The 25,998-nt window shown below is 34.9% G+C and overlaps 1 protein-coding gene across 1 annotated transcript in view; it reads left to right on the forward strand.

The window, feature by feature from the left end:
• The window catches only part of COL4A5 (collagen, type IV, alpha 5), a 266,384-nt gene that overhangs the window by 162,631 nt on the left and 77,755 nt on the right, over positions 1–25,998 (forward strand). The window contains exons 22-30 of the mRNA XM_012644645.1: positions 1,726–1,818; positions 1,912–2,016; positions 3,009–3,106; positions 6,619–6,769; positions 16,168–16,281; positions 21,327–21,494; positions 22,395–22,484; positions 22,967–23,116; positions 24,686–24,784. Of these exons, the coding sequence (XP_012500099.1) occupies positions 1,726–1,818; positions 1,912–2,016; positions 3,009–3,106; positions 6,619–6,769; positions 16,168–16,281; positions 21,327–21,494; positions 22,395–22,484; positions 22,967–23,116; positions 24,686–24,784 (1,068 nt within the window). The remainder of the gene's footprint in view (positions 1–1,725; positions 1,819–1,911; positions 2,017–3,008; positions 3,107–6,618; positions 6,770–16,167; positions 16,282–21,326; positions 21,495–22,394; positions 22,485–22,966; positions 23,117–24,685; positions 24,785–25,998) is intronic.

Consider the following 25,998-nt stretch of genomic DNA (forward strand, 5'->3'; position numbering starts at 1 on the left):
ATGTGCTCACACTTCTCTAGGGAAGGGGTTGGCAAACTAGGGCCCATGGGCCAAATCTGGCCCACCATCTGTTGTTATAAATAAAAGCTTTATTTGAACACATCCACACCCATTTACTGTCATCTCTAGTTGCTTTTGCAATGCAACAACAGAGTTGAGTAGTTTCTAAAGAGACCGTGTGGTCTTCAAGGACCAAAGTATTTATCGTCTGATCCTTTACCGAAAATGCTTACCAATTCCTGGGCTACGATATATATTTAAGATTAGCATTTTCGAGGCATAGGATAAGTGCATCTTCAGCTTGACTAGATAGTTCCAAACTATGTCCGGAGCAAGTATACCAATTTATACTATTACAAACGGTGTCAGAGAGTTCTTGCTGCTCTGCACCTTCACAAACCTTTCGAATTGTCAAGACTTTTATGTTTTTGCTAATCTGTTGAATGTGGATGAGATAGTATCTCATAGCAGTTTTATTTTGCATTTCTCTAATTACATTAAAGTTGAGCACCTTTTCATATGTTTATTGGCATTTGAGTTTCCTTTTGTGAAATGCCTATTCAAGTGTTTTGGCCATTTTTTCTATTTTTTTTTCCTTATTGATTTAGAGGAGTTATTTGAATATTCTGTGTATTAGTTTTTAGTTAGCTATGAATTTTTACCTGCCATTATTGGCTATTTTCATACTCTGTATAGTGTCTTTAATGAACAGAAATCAATTTAGTATAGTCAAAATTATTAATCTTTTCTCTCATGGTTAGTGCTTTTTGTATCATGTTTAGGAAATCCTTCTTTTTTCTGAGCCCATCCCAAGCTCCTATTTCAATTAATGAGAAGTAGTTGTACTTGGACTTTGCATGCATAAAATGTAAAAGTACCATTAGTTGACCAAAAAGAAATATTTTCCTTGTTTACTACAATTTGATTTTTAAGATATTTTTTATAGATAACATCTATAAGGTTTTCAGGGTTTTCCAAATAAACAGAACTCATAAGATAGATAGATAGACAGATAGATAGATAGATAGACAAACAGATGAGAGATAATTTATTAGGGAATTTGACTCACACAGTTGTGGAGGCTCAGAAGTCCCACAGTAGGCTGCCTGCAAGCTGGAGAACTAGGGAAGCCAGCAGTGTGGCTCAGTTCAAGTCTGAGAGCTGGAACTTGGATGGCTGTGGGTGCAAGTCCCAGAGTCTGAAGGCCAGAGAACCTGGAGTTTTGATGTCAAAGGGCAGGAGAAGATGGGTATCCCAGCTCCAAAAGAGAAAGAGAGGGAAAAGTCACCTTTTCTTTGCCTTTTTCTTCTGTCTGGGCCCTCAGCTAATTGGGTGGTGTGCGCCCACATTGGGTGAGGGTGAATCATCCTTACTCAGTCCACTGTTCAAATACCAACCTCTTTCGGAAACACCCTCACAGATATACCCAGAAATAATGTTTTACGAGCTATCTGAGTATCTCTTAATCCAGTCAAGTTGACACCTGAAATTAATTGTCACACATCTTCAATCATGGAAACTCTTAAAGCTGTTATCTACTTTTTCTCTTTGAAATTTTTCTGCTTGATATCTTCCTTGAATATATAATGTGGGATTGTTTTTCTTGTGAATTTTTGTTAGCATTTTCAAAAGATCATTGATGATTTCCCTTTTTGTTTGTAATTAAAAGAGATCTTTAGTCAGGTAAAAATCTCTCATTCACCACTGATTTACTCTTATTCTCAGGTCCTAAAGGCGATCCAGGTCAGACCATAACCCAGCCAGGGAAGCCTGGCTTGCCTGGTAACCCAGGCAGAGATGGTGAAGTAGGTCTTCCAGGTATATGAGAATTTTATTTCAAAACGTCTTTAATACTGTTGGCTATTTTTATTTGAACATTTCCCTTTCTAAAAAACTGCTGTTTCTGCATAGGTGACCCTGGACTCCCAGGCCAACCAGGCTTGCCAGGAATACCTGGTAGCAAAGGAGAACCAGGTATACCTGGAATTGGGCTTCCTGGACCACCTGGCCCCAAAGGTATGTTGCAATGGGTAGCGAGCAGGGTAGGTTAGCTGATTAGTATGATGTTTTTCTTTGATATAATTCACCAACAAATAAAATATATTAATTGTACCTTTTTGTATGCTGTAAAGAACATAAATGGATAGTCACAGTACATACGAACTTTTAGTTCATTATACTTACCTAAAACGGTCTGGACAAGAAAATATTGAAATTGTATATATACTGAAATGATATATAAGCTAAAAAAATCATGAGAATTATTATCTTTTGTGTTTACCATTGTATTCTCAGGGCTTAGAGCAGTTCCTGACACATAGAAAGCACTTGGTAGATACTTGTTGAATTAATACATTGTGTTAAACAGAAAACAGATTTACTGCATACACATATCTAAGCAATGCTTTATCCTAAATAATACTCTCTTGATTTATTGAAATTTTTTAGGACTGTTGCTTTAGTTCTGCTTTATTTTTCACAGAATTTATTCTCATGAATGACAAGAGTGCACATTGGTTTGAGGACAGTTCTTAAATATATCCTTACTCATTTATACCATGTACTTTCTAAAGTGTCAGATATGATTATATGTGTGTAATATCTGCAGTTGTTTTTAGCTCATGTGCAGAATTATATGGTAGACCTTTATCATACTATATCCAGATGTAAGCAGAACAAAAGTTCTTCTGTGTTTTTGTGTGGCATTCATTTCTTACATTAAGTTCTATCTTATTATGTAATAGCCCTCATTTTTCTTCAGAAGAGCATATCTGCTACACAGTAGTTCTATGTGAAAATAATAGGATCATAAGGTATAGTGAGGGAATATCAGATATCTGTAAGGCCTGATCCTAACGTAAGTAGTCATATAGCATGTCATTGTACTTTTAACATCATACTGCAGTTACTAAGCATGATTGGATAAGGTGAAAATGTGGGTTTGGGAATTTGGATATCTTTCTTAAAGTGTCTCCTCTTTGGGGATTAAAAATGACATCATTTTACAGGTTTTCCTGGAATTCCAGGACCTCCAGGAGCACCTGGGACACCTGGAAGAATTGGTCTAGAAGGTCCTCCTGGGCCACCAGGCTTTCCAGGACTGAAGGTTTGGGACATTTTAATTTATTCCTTCTAATTTTCCTATCTCTGCTACCTTTCTTATTTCTAGCTCTCTATTTTGTCTTAGACATCATCCCAAGTCTTTACTATATAGATAAAACTTAACTGTTTTATCTTGTCTATTGTCATTTAAAATATTTAACCCCAAATCATCTTCAGTAGTCCAAGATGTCATATTTGGAGCAAGAAAAAATTTCCGAACCTGTTTTTGAATGGCCAATTCTTTGATTAAATTAGAGAATACAGGCATACCTCAAAGCTATTGCAAGTTTGTGTCCAGACCATGGCAATAAAGTGAATATTGCTAAAAAATGCTAATAATCATCTAAGCTATCAGCAAGTTGTAATCTTTTTGTTGGTAGAGGGTCTTGCCTGAGTGCGGATGACTGCTGACTAATCCAGGTGGTGCTTGCTGAAGGTTGAGTGGCTGTGGCAATTTCTTAAAATAAGACACCAATGCAATTTGCCACATTGATTGACTCTTCCTTTCACAAAAGGTTTCTCTGTAGCATGTGATGCTGTTTGATAGCATTTTACCCACAATAGAACTTCTTTCACAATTGGAGTCAATCCTCTCCCTGCTGTTGCTTTATCAACTAAGTTTACATACTATTCTAAATCTTTTGTTGTCATTTCAACAATGTTCACAGCATCTTCACTAGGATAGATTCCATCTCATGAAACCACTTTTCTTGTTCATCTATAAGAAGCAGCTCCTCATACCCTCAGGTTTTATTATAAGATTGCAGCAAGTCAGTCACATCTTTAGTCTCCACCTCTAATTCTACTTCTTTTGGTATTTCTACCACATCTTCAGTTATTTCCTCCCCTGAAATCTTGAACCCCACAAAATCATTCATGAGGGTTGGAATCAACTTCTTCCAAACTCCTGTTAATGTTGATATTTTGACCTCCTCCCATGAATCACTAATGTTCTTAATGGCATCTAGAATGGTAAATGCTTTCCAGAAGGTTTTCAATTCACTTTGCCCAGATCTATCAGAGGAATCACTATCTATGGAAGCTATAGCCTTACAAAATGTATTTCTTAAATGATAAGACTTGAAAGTCAAATTGACTCCTTGATCCATGGGGTGCAGAAAGGATGTTGTGTTAACACGCGTGAAAACGACATTAATTTCCTTGTACATCTCCCTCAGAGCTCTTGGGTAACTAGATACATTGTCAATGAGCAGTAATATTTTGACAGGAATCTTTTTTTCTGAGCAGTAGGTCTCAACAGTGGGCTTAAAATATTCAGTAAACCATGCTATAAACAGATATGCTGTCAGCCAGGCTTTGTTGTTCTATTTATAGAGGACAGGCAGAATAGATTTAGCATAATTGTTAAGGGCCCTAGGATTTTCGGAATGGTAAATGAGCGTTGACTTCAACTTCAAGTCACCAGCTGCATTAGCCCCTAACAAGAGAGTCAGCTTGTCCTTTGAAGGTTTGAAGCCAGGCATTGACTTCTTCTCTCTAGATTTAAAAGTCCTGGATGGCATCTTCTTCCAGTAGAAGACTATTTCATTGACATTGAAAATGTTGTTTAGGGTAGCCACCTTCATCAATTATTTTAGCTAGATCTTCTAGATTACTTGCTGCCACTTCTATATCAGCACTTGCTGCTTCACCTTGCACTTTTATATTATGGAGACAGCTTCATTCCTTAAACCCTATGAACCAACCTCTGCTGGCTTCCAACTTTTCTCCTGCAGCTTCCTCACCTCTCTCAGCCTTCATAGAATTGAAGAGAATTAGGGCCTTGCTATTTGATTAGGCTTTGGCTGAAGGGAATGTTGTGGCTGGTTTGACGTTTTATTCAGATCACTAAAACTTCCTCCATATCACCAATGAGGCTATTTTGCTTTCTTATCATTCTTGTGTTCACTGAAGTAGCACTTTTGATTTCCTTTGAGAACTTTTCCTTTGCATTCACAACTTGGCTAACTCTTTGGAACAAGAGACCTAGCTGTTGGTCTATCTCAGCTTTCGACATGCCTTCCTCACTAAGCTTAATCATTTCTAGCTTTGGATTTAAAGTGAGAAATGTGTGACTCTTCCTTTCACTTGAATGCTTAGAGGCCATTATAGAGTTATTAATTGGCCTAATTTCAATATTGTTGTGTTTCAGGGAATAGGGAGGCCTGAAGAGAGGGAGCAAAACAGGGGAGTGGCCAGTTGGTAGAGCAGTCAGAACATGTATGGGTGCAGTTCGTGATTCCTCAAAACAATTACAATAGTAACATCAAAGATCATTGATCACAGATCACCATAACAGATATAATAATAATCAAAAAGTTTGAAATATTGCAGCAATTACCAAAATGTGACACAGAGACACAAAGTGAGCACATGCTCTTGGAAAAATGGCGCCAATAGACCTGCTTGATGCACGGTTGCCGCAAATCTCCAATTTATAAAACATGCGATATCTGCAAAAGCACAGTAAAACAAAGCACAATAAAACGAGGTATGCCTGTGCAATGACCAGCTGCCCCATGCATCTCTGTAGACTCACCTCTGTCCTTTTCATCTCTGTCCATGCCTGTGTGATGATTGCTTGAAATGGCATTGTATATCATGTCAAGACCTTCCCATACTATTGCCCTCTGTTCTAATTCATCACAGATACATAATACAAATCACTGCTATTGACTTAGTAATAATAATAATAAATACTGTGTTTGAGTTACTTTCTATTCTTTTTCTAATATCTAATCTCAAACTTTCCTCAGTCAACCTTCAGCAAACTGTTGTGGTATGTAATTATCTTGACTGTTCCTATGCATTTTCTCTGTGCTTAATTGATTTAAACTTCCTGTGTTTCTCATAATTACTTATTTTCCATGGAAAAAGCAGTTAACCACAACTCCAGCTCTCATGAGAAAACCACTTCTCTATTGGTTGTTTTTATTATAAACATTTTCAAATGAACACAAAAGTAAAAGGAATAATATAATGTGCATTCATATAGTCATCACCCAGATTCAAAATTATTAAGATTTTATCACATTTGCTTCATGTGTTCTTTTTTCCTTTGATTAAATATTTTAACCCAAATTTCAAAATCATGTGATTTTGCTTCTAAAAGCTCCAGTATTCATCTCTAAGTAAATGGACATTTTATTTTAAAAAAACCACCAAAATGCCATTATCATACCTAGTCAAATTAAAAATAATTATTTAGGATTATCTAATACTGTCTATAATCACATTTCCTCACTTGAGTAGACTGTTCTTTAATCTTATGCTCTTTCATTTATCTCTTTCTTATCCTGAAACCAGTCCAACTCACTGTTTTACTAAACCCTGTTTCCCATCCTTCCACATGTTTTCTCCAATATACCAATTGCTTTTTATTGAATTATCTTCTCTCCCCACCATGGAAAAAGAAGTATTACATTGTATTTTCTGCTTTAAATTCTTTATGGTGAACAGTAAGCACCAGGAAAATCGTGGGAGTTTTTGTTGTGTTTTGTCATGTGTGTTCTATAGGGAGAGCCAGGATTTGGATTACCTGGGCCACCTGGGCCACCAGGACTTCCAGGTTTCAAAGGAGCACTTGGTCCAAAAGGTGATCGTGGTTTCCCAGGACCTCCAGGTCCTCCAGGACGCACCGGCTTGGATGGGCTACCTGGACCAAAAGGTATGGAGACTGTTGGTATTTCTCAACTTGCTTTTAACTTTTATAGAAATTGAAACTTTTGGGAAAGTTTATAAGTAATAAGCACAATTAACTGAAAAGCCCTTGCTGCCCTTCTGGCACTGCTACACTCATTTTTCCATCCACCATTGATTGTTTTTGTCTTTTTTTCATTGAATAGATTATACAATCATAAATCTATGAAAGTAAGACTGAGAAGTCTTCCTTCCATCCCATCTTCATCTACTCTGTTCTTCTCCATCCCCATATGTACCCATTTTTTAGTTTCTTATTTATACTTCCAGTGCTCCTCTATAAAAATACTGGTCAATAAGAATATATATTTTTACTTTTCTCTATTTCTTAAAAGAAAAAGTACTACCTTTTGGCTTTTTTTTGTACTTTACATTTAATTTTATATCCTGGATATTGTTCCATATCAGTACATAGAGATCTTGACTTTTTGAAAATGCTTCTTAAGATTGAATTGCATGGGTACAACATAGTTTATTCTACTAGTTGCTAGACTGGATTTTTACCAATCTTTTCTTATTACAAATAATGCCACAGTAAATACTGTGTGAATACTGAATACATATTATTTCAGATGTGTGCAGGTATAATAGTAGAATAAAGTAATGAAAATGGATTTTTCTGAGTTAAAGGGTAAATGTATCTCTAGATGTTGTCGATTTGCATCATATTATACACCCACCTGCTGTGTATGAGTGTGCTTTTCCCCCACAGCCTTGATAAGTGAGTATTCTGATAAACTCTTAAATTTTTACTAACCTGATAGAAGTTTCTCTGTATAGTTTACTTTTAAACATTTTACTGTAAAAATTTTCAAACACACAGAAAAAAATTGTACATTGAACAATGCATATATCTACTGGCTAGATTATACAATTAACATTTTATCTCCCTGCCAACAATTTATTTTTAAAAATTGCAAATGTTCAGCAAATATAAAGAACTTTATAGTGACTACTATATAGCCATCACTGATACTCTACTATTAACATTTTACTATACGTGCATTGTCACATATTTATTTATCCATCCCTCTCTCCATCCATTGATCTATTTTTTGATGCATTTCAAAATAAATTGCAACAGCACTATATTTTCTCTCTAGATACTTAAGCATGAATACCATAACTAAAATTCTATAGCTGTTTAATTCTTTTATTTTGATATAAAATTCACATTAAATGAGATGCACAAATATTAAGTGTACGTTTCTGGATTTTGGCAAAAGCATACACTTGTGTAACGCAAACACCTATCAAGATATCATCCCCAAAATTTCCCTTGTCCGCCTTTCCAGTCAACCCCTAACCCAGCAATCACAGTGGCAACCGTAACTGTTGAATTTTTTCGCCATGCTTGTTCTAGAACTCTTTATAAATGGAATCATACAGTATGTACTTTCTTTGTAAGGCTTTTTTCACTCGGCATAATGTTTTTTGAGATCCATCCATGTTGTTGTGTTTATCAGTAGTTCCTTTCTTTCAATGAAGTTATGAACTATTTTATTGTATGGATATATCATGGATACCTGGACTGTGTCAAGTTTTTTGCTATTTATTATGAATGAAGTTGTTAAGGACATTTTTTACAAGTCTTTGTTATGGATATGTGCTTTCATTTTGCTTGGGTAAATAACTACTAATAAAAGTAGATTTGTTGGGTCATAAGATAGGTATATGCTTAGTTATATAAGAAACTATTAGACCTTTTTCCAAAATGGATAAACTATTTTAAATTCACACCAATATGGTATGAAAGTTTCAGTGCCACATTCTCTCTTATTTTGGAATTTTTATAGGTGTGTGGTAGTATCATATTGTGATTTTAATTTACATTTTCCTGATGACTAATAATGTTGAGCTCCTTTTTATGTACCTGTGAACTATTTACACATTCAAATAATTTGTCTAATTTAAAAGATAGATTGTTTCTCATTTTATGGTTAAGTTGGAAGTGTTCTTTATATATCCTGCATACTAGTCCTTTCTCAGATATGTTGTTTATGCATATTTCATACCTATCTGGCTTTCCTATTAATTTTCTTACTGTATTTTGATAAACAAAAGCTTTAATTTTATAGAAGTTTCATTTGCCTATTTTTTTCTTATATAATTGTAATTTTCTGTGTCTTGTCTAAGAAACATTTGCTGCTCCAAAGTTGACAAGATATTCTAGGTTTTATTTTATAAGCTTTATAGTTTTAGTTTCTAGGTTTAAAACTATTGTCCATCTCAAATAATTTTCGTTCAGCATCATTTGTTTAAAATAACCCCCTTTCCGTTTGATTACTTTGGGATCTGTGTCAAATCAAATGATTGTATATGTGTGGGTCTATTTCTGGGCTATCAATTCTCTTTTATTTATCTGTTTTACTATCCTTAAGCCAGTACCATACTGTTTCTATTACAGTAGCTTTATAGTGAGACTTGAAGTCAGCTAATGTAACCCACCAACTTTGTTCTTTTTTTAAAAAAAAGGTGGTTTTTTGGCTTTATTAGATCTTTTGTCTTTACTTTCAGGGTTGTTTAAATTTGTATGTCCCTTCCTATGAGTGAAAGTGACTGTTTTTTTTTAATAGGTTTAAGGGCCATATATATTTTTTTCCTGTGAACTGCTGATGTCATTTACCTATTTATCTATTGATTTGTTCTACCTCCTTAATTTTGAGTTCCCTAATTATATGCAGGAATAGAAATAGCATAGCCAGTTTGGAATTATTTTCCTTTTTGATTTGCAAGGAACTGGCCTTTCCTGGTCAATGTTTTGTGTCCTAGAGAATAATCTGAAGAGGTCCATGTTTCTGAAACTTGTTGGATTGATCCCTATTAAAGCAATAAGATGGCCCAGCTCAATTATAACCAGGCTAGAGATTCTGCCAGAAAAAGCCCTAAACTAGCCCACTACAAACTCTTTGTAGATAATCTCTTTTAAAAATACCTGTCTTTGACTAAATAATACTGGCCAGCTATAAACTGTAACACTCAAAGTTACAGGTAGTATTTCCTAGCAATGATCTCTCCCAGCTATAGACCTGTGATCCCAAAAATTGCAGATAAAGACATTCTAAATGATAATATATATGACAAACAGTCTCCTTGTGGAAATTTCCCACTCAGTATATTTTGTTTACATATGTCCTTGAGACAAGGGTTGTGAAGAAATGGATTGAAGACTATTTTAAACATGAACTTCTTATCAGACATTTGCCTAATCTTTAGAAGGAAATCTGGGATCCCCATATTGTAATAGGAGTTATTCTCAATTACTAAAACCCCAGTACAGTCCTTAAGGTGCTAGAAGAATAAGTGTTTGTGGTATTCTGCCATGTAAATATTTATTATGTACCATCCTAAGTAATACTTGAATCAGTAGAAACACAAAAGTATAGATTTCAGAGATTGCTTGCTATTGTAAGAAAATCTAGGTGGCATGACCATGATAGCAGTTATCTAAATGGGAACTTTTATGAAAATGTATCACTAATGTTTTGGATCAGTAGACCACAGTCACAACTCAGCAAGCATATCACAATAAAAATTTACCTACTAGACGCACGCCAGTGTCTGGTATTAGAACTCAGCAACTAAATTGTAAGAAAGGTTGATATATTACTTTCAAAACAATATTGTGACCAATAATTAATTAATAAGGCTAATACTTATCAGGAAATATTTATATGAAGAAGAAAATGTGCTTAAGGCCAAACATTAGAATCAGATTATACAAAAGAAAAAAACAAGAAGATGACTTTGGAAGAATTCAGTTTACTTCATATATTACTTTCATTCAGGGCCTCCTCTAAAATGCCTGGGAGGTTTTGTATATAAGGTGACAATTGAACTGAGTCTTCAGGGAAGGGTATTCCAGGCAGCAGGAATAACGTGCAAAGGTATCATTGTGACAAATAGAATGGTGTGCTTGGAAATATTGAAAGAAATAAAAAATATATAATATACCATAGCAACAAAATCTATATCATATCAATATAACAAACAACTGCACACCTATAAATTTGACAACTTGGATGAAATGGACCAATTTCTTAAAAGATACAAACTACTGAAGCTCACTGAAGAAGAAATAGATAATCCAGATATCTATTTTTAAAAATTGAGTTTGTAGTTAAAAACCTACCAACAAAGAAAACTGCAGGTACAGATGTCATCACTGATAAATTCTAACAAACATTTAAAGAAGCATGAGTGGATTAATAGAATGTGGTATATGTATACCATGCAGTACTACTCAGCCATAAAAAAAATGGCAAAATAATACCTCTTGTATTAACCTGGATGGAACTGGAGACCATTCTTCCAAGTGAAGTATCACAGAATGGAAAAGCAAACACCACATGTACTCACTGTTAAATTGGAACTAATCAATCAATACTTATGTGCACATATGGAAGTAACATTTATCAGAAATCAAGCAGGTGAGAGGGGGGAGGAGGAGTTGGGTAAATTCACACCTAATGGGTACAATGCACACTATCTGGGGGATGGGCACACTTATAACTTTGGCTCAAATGGTACAAAAGCAATTTATGTAACCAAAACGTTTGTACCCCTGTAATATTCTTAAAAAAAATAAGATTGACCATATCCTAGGCCACAAAGCATGTCTCAACAAATTTAAAAAAGTAGAAATTATACCATGCATCTTCTCAGACCACAGTGAGATAAAATTAGAAATCAACTCCAACAGAAACTCTCATCTCTTACACAAAGTCATGGAAACTAAACAACCTTGTGCTGAACAATTATTGGGAGGAAATTAAGATGGAAATCAAAACATTCTTTGAACTAAATGATAAAGGAGACACAAGTTATCAAAATCTGTGGGACAGACACAGCTGGAGCATAGAGCAGTCCTGAGAGGAAAATTTTATCTGTAAATGCCTATATCCAATGGAGAGAAGGATCACAAATCAACAATCTAATGAATCGTCTCAAAGAACTGGAAAAAGATGAACAAACTAACCCCAAACCCAGTAGAAGAAAATAAATAAAGATCGGAGCAGAGCTAAATGAAATCGATAACAAAAAAATGACACAGACTATTAAGAAAACAAAAAATTGGTTCTTTGAAAAAATAAACAAAATTGACAAGCCTCTTGCTAGATTAACAAGAAGCAGAAAAGAAAGGACTCTAATAAGCTCAATCAGGAATGAAAAAGGAGAAATTTTAACTGATACCGTGGAAATACAAAATATCATCTATGAATACTATAAAACCTCTATGCACATAAACTTGAGAACGTGGAGGAAATGGACAAATTTTTAGAAACACACAGCCTCCCTAGGCTCAATCAGGAAGAAATAGAATTCCTGAACAGACCAATATCAAGTACTGAAATTGAAGCAGCAATAAAAAACGTTCCTAAAAAAAAAGTCCTGGACCAGATGGTTTCACACCCAAATTTTACCAGACCTACAAAGAAGAACTGGTGCCTATTCTGCAGAAATTATTCCACAACATCGAGAAAGAAGGAGTCCTCCTCGACACGTTTTATGAAGCCAACATCACCCTGATACCAAAATCAGGAAAGGACACAACAAAAAAAGAAAAGTACAAACCAATATCCCTTCTGAATATAGATGCAAAAATTCTGAACAAAATCCTAGCAAAGCGAATTCAGGTGCTTATCAAAAAAATAATCCATCATGACCAAGTGGGCTTCATCGCAGAGATGCAGGGATAGTTCAACATAAGCAAATCTATAAATGTCATTCACCACATAAATAGAAGCTAAAACAAAGACCTTATGATTGTCTCCATAGATGCAGAAAAAGCATTCAGCAAAATTCAGCACCCTTTTATGATAAGAACGCTTAACAAAATAAGCATAGATGGGACTTACCTAACAATGATAAAAGCCATATATGACAAACCCACAGCCAACATCATACTAAATGGGGAAAAATTGAAAGCATTCCCACTTAGAACTGGAACCAGACAAGGTTGCCCTCTATCAACACTTCTATTCAACATAGTGCTGGAAGTCCTAGCCAGAGCAATCAGACAAGAGAAGGAAATCAAGGGCGTCCAAATGGGGGCAGAAGGGGTCAAACTATTGCTATTTGCTGAAGATATGATCTTATATCTAGCAAACCCCAAAGATTCTGCCATGAGACTACTGGAATTGCTAAACAAATTCAGCTAAGTCTCAGGTTACAAAATCAATGTACAGAAGTCAGTAGCATTCTTATACACCAACAACAGTCAAACTGAGAGCTGAATCAAAGATTCAATACCCTTCACAATAGCAACAAAGAAAATAAAATACCCAGAAATATGTTTAACTAAGGAGGTGAAAGACCTCTGCAGGGAGAACTATGAAACACTTACGAAGGAAATAGCAGAAAATGTAAACAGGTGGAAAACCATACCATGCTCGTGGGTTGGCAGAATCAACATGATTAAAATGTCTATACTACCCAAAGTGGTCTACAGATTCAATGAAATCCCTATTAAAATATCAACACCATTTTCACAGATCTAGAAAAAATAATTCTACACCTCGCATTGAATGAGAGAAGACTCCATATAGCAAAAGCAATCTTAAGCCAAAAGAACAAATTGGGAGGCATGAATTTACCAGACTTCAAGCTATACTACAAGGCTATAGTAACTAAAACAGCATGGTACTGGCACAAGAACAGACACATAGACCAATGGAACAGAACTGAGAACCCAGATATAAAACCATCCTCATACAGCCATCTAGTCTTTGACAAAGCAGACAGAAACATCCACTGGGGAAAAGAATCCTTATTTAAAAAATGGTGCTTGGAAAATTGGATAGCCACATGTTGAAGACTGAAACAGGATCTGCACCTTTCACCTCTCACAAAAATCAACTGACAGTGGATAACAGGCTTAAACCTAAGGCATGAAACTGTAAGAATTCTAGAAGAAAATGTTGAGAAATCTCTTATAGACATTGGTTCAGGCAAAGAATTTATGAAGAAGACCCCAAAGGCAATCACAGCAACAACAAAAATAAATAAATGGGACCTAATCAAATTAAAAAGCGTCTGCACAGCCAAGGAAACTATTGCAAGAGCAAACGGACAACCGACAGAATGAGAGAAAATATTCGTATGCTGCACATCCAATAAAGGGCTGATAACTAGAATCTATATAGAACTCAGGAAAATCAGCAAGAAAAAAACCAAACAACCCCATTAAGAAGTGGGCAAAAATACATGAACAGAAACTTTTCAGAAGAAGACTGACTAATGGCCAACAAACATATGAAAAAATGCTCAACATCTCTAATCATCAGGGAAATACAAATCAAAACCACAATGAGATTTCACATACCCCCAGTGAGAATGGCCTTTATCAAAAAGTTCCAAAACAAGAAATGTTGGTGAGGATGCAGAGAGATAGGAACACTCATACATTTCTGGTGGGACTGCAAACTAGTACAACCTCTGTGGAAAGCAATATGGAGATACCTCAAAGAGGTACAAGTAGAACTACCATTTGATCCAGCAATCCCATTACTGGGCATCTACCCAAAAGAAAAAAAGACATTCTATAAAAAAGACACCTACACTAAAATGTTTATAGCAGCACAATTCACAATTGCAAAGATGTGGAAACAACCCAAGTGCCCATCAATACATGAGTGGGTTAATAAAATGTGGTATGTGTATACCATGGAGTTCTACTCAACCACAAAAAACAATGGTGATCTAGCACCTCTTGTATTATCCTGGACAGAGCTGGAGCCCATTCTACTAAGTATCCCAAGACTGGAAAAACAAGCACCACACATACTCACCATCAAATTGGTATTAACTTATCAACACTTAAATGCACATGTAGTAGTAACATTCATCAGGTCTTGGGCAGATGGGAGTGGGGAGGACGGGATGGGTATATACACACCTAATGTGTGCGGTGCGCACCTTCTGGGGGATGGACATGCTTGAAGCTCTGACTTGGGTGGGGCAAGGACAATATACATAACCTAAATATTTGTGCCCCCATAATATGCTAAAATAAAACAACAAACAACCAAAGTTTTAAAATACAGTTGGAAAAATTGGCAAATGATTTGAACGGATACTTCACCAAAGAAGACATCCAAATGGCTAATAAGCACATGTAAAGATGCTCAATTTAATTATTCATCTATGAAATGTGATTTAAAACCGCAATGGGATACCACTACATAATTATTAGAATTGGTTTTAGAATAGAAGAAGGAAAACTGACAGTACAAAATTCTACCAAAGATGCATAGTAACTAGAACCCTCCTACATTGTATGCAAAACGTTGCAGCCATTTTGAAAGACAGTTTGGCAATTTCTCACAGAGTTAAACATAGCCTTTCTATATGACACAGCAATTCTACTCCTAAGAAAAATGTGAAGCGTCACAAAAACCTGTAGGTTAGTGTTCATAGCAACTTAATTCATAATTACCAAGAATTGGAAACAGCCCAGATGTCCTTCAGATGGTGAAAAGATTAACAAAATGTAGTGTATGATGGAATGGTAGCCACCAATAAAAAGTAAATACTGATACACACAACAACGTGGGTAAATCTCATGTGCATTATATTAAGTGAAAGAAGACATACTGAAAAAGGCTACATACTGTGTGATTATGTTTATATTGACATTCTGTATAAGGAAAAACTGTAAGACATACAATAGATCAGCAGTTGCCAGGGAATTGGGACATGGGGAGGAATTGACTCCAGGGCTCAGGGACCTTTTTGGGCTGATGGAAATGTTCTATATCTTGATTTTGGTGTTGGTTATATGACTATATACCTTTCTCAAAACTTATCAGAGTGTACACTAAAAAGTACATTTTAGTACATCTAAAAATTTTTTAAAGTGGGAGTGACAGAGAGACAGACAGAAGATGGAGAGAGGGACAGTGAAGTTTCTAATGTCAAAGAGATGTTTTACTGAGGATGGGAGAGGCTTAAGCATGTTTGTAGGCCACAACCCTGACTTAGTAAAAAGGAAGATGTTGAGGGTTATTTACTTTAAAATACAGGTAATTTGACAATATATTTTAAACTTATAAATGAACACCTGCCCGAGATGAGCTTCAAGTAGAAGTAATGTGTGGTTTGTAATCTTTTGTACTATTTTGTGAGGTTGATTTAAGTACTGAAGTAGTGCTCAGCATTTGTTAAATTATAAGGCTATAACTACTGATGGATTCCCTATCCTGCGCTCTGTATACTTATGTGTACTTTTCTTGCTAAATGAATGGCCAGTTGTTAAAGATCCCTGCTTTATATAATGTGCCTTTTCACATGGGTATTGTCATTCCTAAGGACTAGTGACTCAGCTATTGTTGTTTTTAATATCTAAACTACATTTATTTCTTAAAGGTGATGTTGGACCAAATGGACAGCCTGGACCAGTGGGACCTCCTGGGCTGCCAGGAATAGGTGTTCAGGGACCACCAGGACCACCAGGGCTTCCTGGACCAATAGGCCAACCTGGTAAGATTGGAGTAAATGTACATTTTATATTGCTCATAATATATAGGTTGGTTAGCTCATCAACGAAGTGAAACCTACATAACAGTCTTCCAGAAAACAGACTTCAGAGGTAACACTTCTTTGTGTATGGTTTTGTAAAAGCGAAAAAATACAGGGCACAGCATTAGAGCTACTTTAATCCCTGCGCTTTCCCCTCCCTGTTCATCTAAAATTGATCTATTTATTTCCAATAATGCAATTTAACAACTGCAGTATGTTACTATTGACATATAATTGTTGAGCTAGACATAGTTTTGGAAGCATAGACACTAAAAATCTTTAGTGTTGATCATTTCAGACCTGACTAACTGTACAGTATTAATAGACCTTTGTCTGTGGAACCTCTTAACATTTCTTAGCACATAAGGACTAGCAAAAACATTCCGTAAAAATATATTTTAGGCATTCTCATTTCCTTTTCTTTTTTAAAAAATAAATGAATTGATTTTTTTTTCCTTTTTTTGTTCTCAAGCCAGCAATCCCTTTGCAACTCATAAACGCTCTAAACTTTTATTTTAAATATTTTTTACTGGATACTGAAAAAGCTTTGTTAACATGTAACCTAATGAATTTGCCTCTATAGATAGAGAATCATATGATTTCTCATATGTTTGTGTGAGAGCATATTTAGTTTGTGGATTCTGAGCTGGTTGGTGATGTGAATTCTTATTATCTTAATCTAGGCAGTCACAATAAGGGCCACCTTGGGGCCAGCATTATGTTATTATAAAATACTATAATAATTCATAAAATTAAAACAAATATGAATTGATTTTATGGCATATTGTACCTTTTTTCATGGCCTCTGATATGTCACTAATGATTTAAAAATAAGAAAACTTAGAGTATTGCTTCGAATTGGGTTATTATAAAATAGCTACTTCATCACTTACAGAAAAAAACCATTCTGTCCAACTAGCATAGCAGAGGGATCTTGAGAAAAACTATTTATTTTTAGGCTTGACCATTAAAGGCTTGACCTGCTATTTCACAAAGATGGATAAAATGAATTTATCACTTCCATTGTGTTTTGTCATTTATTTTAGTTCCAAAAAGTCCGTGAAGTTTTGGAAGCATTTTGAATTCTTAAATCACATCTGAGTGAGAATAAAAAGAAGAGACCATCATTAATACCAATCTGAACTAAATATAAATACTTTTATACATGCTTCAAGCTTTTTCAAATTCGATAATACTCTGTAATGTTTTATGCATCAAATGTTCTCTGTCTCTCAACTTAGATAGATTGATTGATTGATTTATGAGACCTAGATAGGATGGGCAGGAAGATAAGTAATAATGCTGAATTCAACTTCATCTATTTCTTCTGTGAATGTATGCATTGCCATAGAATTCAAGATTTTAACTAATAATAATAATAATTTGTTCAACAAACAAATGAAGTTAACAGCAACTAGCATGAAAATGTATTGAATTCACTCGTAACATAGAAGTGTTCTCAAATCACAATTTTTATTTTTACCACAGGATGAATCACATTTCATATTTGATACATATTTGATACATATTTGTACATATACTCATTTTTAAGGAAATTTTACTTACATCACTAAACCAGAATATTATCTTAGCCCGTTTTTAAAAATATCATAATTTGTGTCCATACATCTCAATAATAGAATGATCAGCAAGACTTTTACTAATATCTTGGTAAACCTGGCATATACTATGTGACTGGAATTCTAACTATCAATTTTTCTTATAATAAGCTTATTTAATATACTTGTGTTTCATTTTGCAATAGATAACTTAATGCAAAATATTCTATATTGTCATCTCTCCAGTGTAAAACGTTTGCATTATGCTTTTCAGTCTTTTCTTTTGGCTCTAGTTTTCCACTGTCATTTAATAAGCTTTCATTACTTGCCTTTCTCTTTACCAAGGCAAGCTATACAGTTTAATACATGTTTATAAATTAAGATCCCATTAAATATCAATTCCTCATTTAACAGCAGGGATATAAAAGAAAAATTGCCAAGGGACTAGAAACAAAATGCTTTTCATCTCATGACCTACTAATCGAGGCAGAAGTGGAAGTTGTTGATTCTTGTTATTTGGTTTGGCCATTAGCTAGAAGATTACTACTTTAGTGAATCTTTTTAGGGATAAGTTAAATATACTCTATTCCGTGTCCACAGATCATACCTTGACCTGAGCCAAATGTATTGTAATCCCTTCCCAGTCTCAGGACAAAGCATGTGGCTGAATCAGCTAAAGAGAATAAAAAGATCACAACAAATGTAAATCAAAACAAACACACATAAAACAATAAAATCCCAGGAATTATTCATCATTTTCATAGATAAAGGAGAATACATTATAGTTTTAACTTTTGTAGGAGGTTGTGAAAGCCTTGGGCAGAGTGAGGTTTGTGTGTGTGTGTGTGTGTGTGTGTGTGTGAGAGAGAGAAAAGTTCTCACAGATAATACATGTTTTTGAAATTTTCCTTTCTTTTCCATTAACTGGTTCCATTTGGCTGCCAGTAAATTTAGAGAATCGATATACCCCTATATAGCCTCTGTAGACATATCCATATAATTCCTATTATTGTATAAGGAGATTCAGCAGAACATTTGAATTTATATTGACTTTCTTCATCCTGGATCTTACCAGGATGCCTATTCCTGACAGTATTCATGGAAAAGATCTATGCTGTGAAAAGTACAGCATAATGTCTGTTACTACTAATAATAATAACAATGAAGAAAGAAATCCTTGCCTAGTACATGTAAGTTGTTTACTCATAGTCATCCACTAATAATTAATGATTTCTCTGTACTTAATCTGTTATAGTATAAAATAAAATTAATTTTTAAATTCTAACTAACCTTTAGGAGCTTAAATTCCAAAATGATTATTTAAAGCAATATAAAGGTCAGAAATAAACAAGGGTGTAAAGCTGACCTTCACCAAAAAGTATCACTTTTTGTGAATGTAAATATTTTATTGTGTCTTTATTGGCAAATACATTTCATTTATAGAATATGCTATATAAACGTCTGAACAAATGCCTAAAATAAGTTCCTTTACTTGTTCCTAATATGTGATAGTAGTGAATCAATGTCTAATAGCTTCTGTTTGTAGAGTTTTTTGTTCTAATCTTTACATGCTTAGTTTTGTTTCCTAACCCAATGAATCTTTTTGCACCTCACTTCTGCTTGGGTGGCTCAACTTGCTGCTGAACTATAATTCCCTGCCTCTTGAACTTCAGGTCTACCAGGTACTGTTGTTCTTTCTCAAAAGCCATATCTTAAAGTAAAGCTTTAAACATGGAAAACAAACAAGATTCCTCTAGATTTAAGTCTTTGGTTTCTTTTCATAATTTTATAGAGCTACTCTCTTGGAGCATATTTCAAAGGACAAATTATTTATATTGAAAATGCAGCTATTAAAAAACTATGTGAACTATAATAGAACAATAGGTAGTGATCCATATAGAGCTATAATAGTGCTCATTGCTAGGTATCATATCGTATTTTGCAAATATAATAGCATAAAATCTCTCTCCTTTTTATAGTATTTTACTATGAAATGGCAGCTTTGGAACCATCACCACTGTGCCAACTGAGTGGAATTCTATAATCTTCAAAGTGACTTTTATTGGTTTAACACATTAACTGCCATGTGAGTTGTATTTAACTCACACTAGTTTTGAGCCCGGGGCCTTGTGAAGCAAAACCTGAGCAAAACCCTGCAGTTGGTTTGTGGAAATCTTACTTGTTAATGTTCTTATTGTTATAATTAGTATTGACAAATTAATTCTAAAAACATGGATTAAATGAATAGAAGTCAGTAAATTTCATTTTTCATCAAATTTTTCATTAAATTAGAAAGGATCATTTTGTTTTTGAAGTTTTTATTCTATTTTCATAATAAAACACTGTGGCCCCAAGGAAAAATTTTTTTTCTAGTGCGGCAGGCAGTGTGTTAAGGGCATGCTGGAATATGACATCAAACAGATTTTAAAATCCCAGCATCTTGCTCTCTATAAAAATGATCACCAATGAATCTTCAATGATAAAGTTAGAGCTTATTATTTAAGAGACACTTGGAATTATCATCTGGCTTAGCCCCCAGCTTCTAGTCAGTTATGGCATTATTCCCATTTAGCAGATGAGAACCAACAACGTTAAGTGACTCACATAAGTCTCACAGCCAAAAGGCTTTAGAGTGGAAACATGCACAAAGTTTTTAGTGTAATTTTTTTCCCATAAACATATTCTTTTTTAACCACCTTGTTTTTTCGAGTGGTTCATTCTTAGAGAAACTTACTAAGGTTAAGTATTTTTGTGATGTCATTTTTTTCCTGTAAAATCCTGGTTGGAATAATGAGAAACAAAGTTAACAACAAAAACTAACAGTAATGCGTTATTAAACCAACATGTAAAACAAATCCAAAATAAAATAAAAATAAAATAATATTACTGACATTCAGTAATTAATCATTTTTTGGGATCATAGAAAGGTGTACTAATACTTCGTAATATATTAGAGCAATGCAAATCCAAGTGTGGTCAATGGACTAGTGTCGAATCACAAACTGTTATTGCTCTGCAATGAGATTAGGACAAAGATTGAGAATACACATTTAGAAACTTTTATAGCAGTTTAATAGTGTAATTATATTTGTTCAATGTAATAACCCAAAAAACAGGCTTTTATTTTGTGTGTCTTTGATTTTTTATTTCACTTTTAGTAATTTTTATTATATTTTATTTTAAAAAATTAGTCCGTGGATGAACTAGAAATTAAGAAAAGATTGGTCCTTGGCCAGAAATAATTTAAGTAGCATTGTCTCATAGAAATATGCTTGAAAATCCTAAAGCTTGATTTTTCAGTCATTTTATGTGCATGATTCCAAAAGTAGGTCTAACTCACTCTTAGGTTTGGTATACACAGGGTTCTATCACTTATTTACTAGAAAAATAACCAGATACATCTTTTCAAGCTGTAACACTTATTAATATTGATGTTATATTAACTAGGTTTACATGGAATACCAGGAGAGAAAGGGAATCCAGGACCTCCTGGGTTTGATGTTCCGGGACCCCCTGGTGAGAGAGGTAGTCCAGGGATCCCTGGAGCACCTGGTCCTATAGGACCTCCAGGATCACCAGGGCTCCCAGGAAAAGCTGGTGCCTCTGGATTTCCAGGTAATTTGTTTAACGTTTTTACTAATTTGGATTGAGAAAATTAAAACTATAATATGACTCTAGTAGATTATTGTCATGTTGCACTTTTCTGGATTGACACTATCCCTTAAGTAATAGTGTTAAACGTCTTTGGTTGCAGGAAACTCACTTTGTTCTTTGCACTACACTTTTTCTCTCTGGATCTCCAGTTATATATTACCGTACTATAAACAACCCCAATATTTAATGGTTTAAATCAACCTTTTTATCTTGCTTGCGATTCTGTGGGTCAGAAATTAAGGGATGGCTTGACTGGGTCATTTATCTCTAACCCATATGACCTCAACTTGAGTGGTTGGGGCTGACCGATCTACTTCCAAGATAGCACTTCTCTGATACTTGGGTGTTGCTTGGCTCACATGGCATGTCCTCATTCGTGGTGCCTCTTAATGTGGCTTAGGCTCCTCACATGACAGTAGTATCAGGGAGTTGTTCTCTTTCCATGGCAGCTGGCTTCTAATAGAGAAAATTCCAATAGCCAAAAGTGAGTGTTCTAGGAACCCCAGGTAGAAGCAGCAAGAATTTCCTAGGATCTAGCTTTGGGAGTCACACAGTGTCATTTAGTCAATGGTGAGCCACAAAGTCAGCCCAAATTCCAGGGAAGGGGGCTATATAAGTGTGTGTATACTGGGAAATACGGTTCATTGTGGGGGGCATCTTTGGAGATTAGCTACCAGAGTGAGTCTCCTGCATGGGTATCATCAATAGTGATCACTAAGGTTACAGCAAGTGAAAAAGGGTAAATATTAACAGTGCCTTTTCTCTAACCCTTAATAGTTTTCCAGTTAACATCTTAAAACTTACTTTTTATGTTTCCAAAGTCAAAGAAAGGCAAAAGTTACTTATTGATATTCTTCAAAGGTGCCAAAGGTGAAATGGGTATGATGGGACCTCCAGGCCCACAAGGACCTTTGGGAATTCCTGGCAGGAGTGGTGTTCCTGGTCTTAAAGGTAATATTCAGAGTTTACTGCCAGATGTGTATGAGAGGGAAAATTAAACATTGCTTTTTGTCAATGCAGAATTTTTTTTGTTTGATTACTTTAAAGTGAGAAATACTTAATTGTATTTTGTTTCTATGTAACATGGCATTTAAATAGGTCTTATTTTCAATTTGGTAGCAAGTTTACTTTGGATACCGTGAAACATGGTGAATGCTTAGCTCAAAATAACAAAATATAAAGATTGTGCTTTGATTTTTTTTACAGTCAGTCTTTATCATTATTAAGGAATTCCGGAAGAAAGAGGGATTGTTAATTTGAATGTAAAAATGTATATGCACTCAAGTAATTCATAGACAATAACTAAGCTGCATAAATATTTTGGGTGGCCAGTGGTCTACCCAACTATGAAACATATGAAAAATCTTTATATGCATTAATCCTGGATGAATAAAACTGATCTGTTGTGTCTTACACACAACCGTTGATTTTAGGTGATGATGGCTTGCAGGGTCAGCCAGGACTTCCTGGCCCTGCAGGAGAAAAAGGTAGTAAAGGAGAGCCTGGCCTTCCTGGCCCTCCTGGACCAATGGATCCAAATTTGCTTGGCTCAAAAGGAGAGAAGGGGGAGCCTGGCTTACCAGGTGAGTGGGTGCACTTATTTATGAATACTTTTTCTGGTATATCTGAAATTTAATTTTTAAATAACGTGAAAAGTGACTTGTAGTACTGAATTCACTAACAAAAAGCACTTAGATGCGTCAAATTTTGTTAATGAATATTAATTTTCACTTGATTCATACTGTTTCACCGATCACCTTTTTTTATTTGTACAAATTTAAGGGGTACTAGTGCAATTTTGTTACATGGATATATTGCACAGTTGTGAAATCTGGACTTTCAGTGTATCCATCACCTGAATAATGTATGTTGTACCCATTAAGTAATTTCTCATCGTCCACCCCCCATTTCCACCCCCTAAACCTTCTGAGTCTCCAATGTCTCCAATGTCTACTGATCAACTTTTTAGTATTTTCTTTGTAGTTTACTTGTCACAAACTGTGAGGTTTTAAAATAGACTTAGGCAGTCACCTTAAAGCATTATAGAAGTAGTACAGAATGTGGTAGAGAGAAAAGAATATATAGCCACAATCACTTGGAAAACATATTTCAGTGTTTAGGAAATTTGCTGGTCCTTTTCATTTTTTTCCCCTTGAAATCAGATGGGGATGAATGGTATATTGTTGTTCTGCAGTATTTTGATATCCATATCATACTTGGCTTTTAAATATAGTTCACTGTTATTCTACCTTGGCAGAATAAACAAGTATTGGACTATGAACAGCCAAGCTCAGCCCTGGGGAAAGCCACTCAAAGTAGGTCTAGGGAACAACTGTGTTATTATAGTTATTTTATTAAAAGCAAATAAGGTATAAAAGTATAATATGTTCATATCAAGACATCATAAAATATGGATAAGCATAAATCATTATATAAAGCACTTACAATGCAATCTATACAAAATAGCCTTTTAAACAATATAAAACTTTAAAACTAGCTATTTATCTGCAGATTGTAGTAAAGTCTGTGGCTCTTTTGTGTTCTAAACATTAATATTGTCAGTCTGTGTGTGCACGTAAGTATGTGTGTGTACACAGATGTTGTAAGTTTCCCTATGAGCAGAATTTGGTAGGATTTTCCTTTAAAAAGAATTTAAGATATTGTTGAGGTTTCACATATAGTCACGAAAGAGGGAAAGCCACGTAATTATTATTATTATTAGTATTGCTAAAATGGGATTTCTTTCTTGGTTTACCCCTTACACAGCTCCTTTTCTCTTCCAATTGTGCTTTCTGTGTAATAGGGACAATAAAATGTACTTGACCTCTACTATAGGGATCTTAAATATAGTCAAAATCTAAGAGATAGCTTAGAGATTATTTGTACTAATTTCTTCAATTTACATTGTAAGAAACTGAGGCCCAAAGAAGAAATTGACTTAGTTATTGAGTACTCTGAATTTCTTAGTGTTAGGTAAATAAAATGTAGAGGATTTTAGTATGAGTCCAGTGCTAATGGTTCATACTATGTTAGAACATCACTCATTCCTCTAGTTCACTTATAGTTTAAAACTTAAGTAGCTTGCTTTGCCAAATTTATTTAATGGATTAATGATATCAGTCTAACTTGTCTCTTCTATTCATCCTTGTAAGGTATTCCTGGAGTTTCAGGGCCGAAAGGTCACCAGGGTTTGCCTGGAGACCCAGGGCAACCTGGACTGAGTGGACAACCTGGCTTACCAGGCCCAGCAGGTAAGTGTGATAGACCATTTGTAGCAATTAGATGACTGACCCTGAACACTGGAGAAGTAATTATGTGTGTATCATGTTTTATGATGCTTTGGATTTGGTCATGGTAGTATGCTTGGGTAGCTACTGAAATATGAAGCCCACTTTTGGAAAAATGTTGCATTTCAACAGATAATATTTGTAGGGTATTTTGCATTGCTCATTCAGTTTCTTCTTTTTGTGGCAGCAGGGTATACACAGAATCAGAAATATTATCTGCCTAAAGTGCTATGTTTTATTACATATATTGTAACATATATAAATAAGACAATTATCTGATAGGAGCCTGAAGAATTCACCTTTTCCAGTTTTTTGCCATTACGCAAGTCAGTCATTAAACCATGTGAAACAGATGGCTATCGATTCTGCTTTTAAAAATTTCTAGCAATGAAAATTTCACAACCTCCCTTGGTACTTGTTTATAGCATTAATTACCCTTACAGTCAACATGTTTTTTTTTTCTTATTCCTAATAAAAATCTTTTTTGCTCCTTAATTTTCTTTTTGCCATTTTCTTTTAGTTTCACCCCTAAGGAGATAAAGAGCAGGTGGTCCCTATCCTTACAAGATCCCTTAGTTCAGTTGTTTGCTCTGAACTCCACACCACATTGCCTTGATATAGCTGGAAAGAGAAATTCTCTCCCTGACTCTCTCTTTTCCAAGTTGGAAGTCGGTGTGAGAGAAAAAATTCTAAAAACTGTTTAAGGCAACACGGTGGTCCTTGGAAAATACCTAGGTGACATCACAGAGCTCAAGCACCTATATGCTAAGAAAAATGTGCAAACAAAGCAACCATGTCTGTTGGGATTGACTGCGCAATACCTCTCCATCAGTTCTTTTCTCTCCCTGGCCTAATGTACTAGGGTTATTTCATAACACGTTACCACCTTTCCTCTTCCTGATCTCATATAATCAAACTCTACATTGGAAAGTCATTTCTGAATCTTTTAAAAACGGACTTATTATATTGGATTTATCTGTGAAAATACAGTAAGGGTAGTTATTAATATATACATACAACAAATAGGGCTTCAGGTGATTGGAATTATTTTAGGACAAGAAACAAGGTGTCCTGGTAAAATTATTTTAGTTTTTAGAAAACATTATATTAGGAGACCTCTGTTACCATGGTTATATTGTAATATATCCTGAGGAGATTTCTTAGGTACCTCTTGCTTG

This window comes from Propithecus coquereli, unplaced genomic scaffold (genome assembly GCF_000956105.1).
Source record: "Propithecus coquereli isolate 6110/MARCELLA unplaced genomic scaffold, Pcoq_1.0 Scaffold104, whole genome shotgun sequence".
In the NCBI taxonomy this organism is placed as follows: Eukaryota; Metazoa; Chordata; class Mammalia; order Primates; family Indriidae; genus Propithecus; species Propithecus coquereli.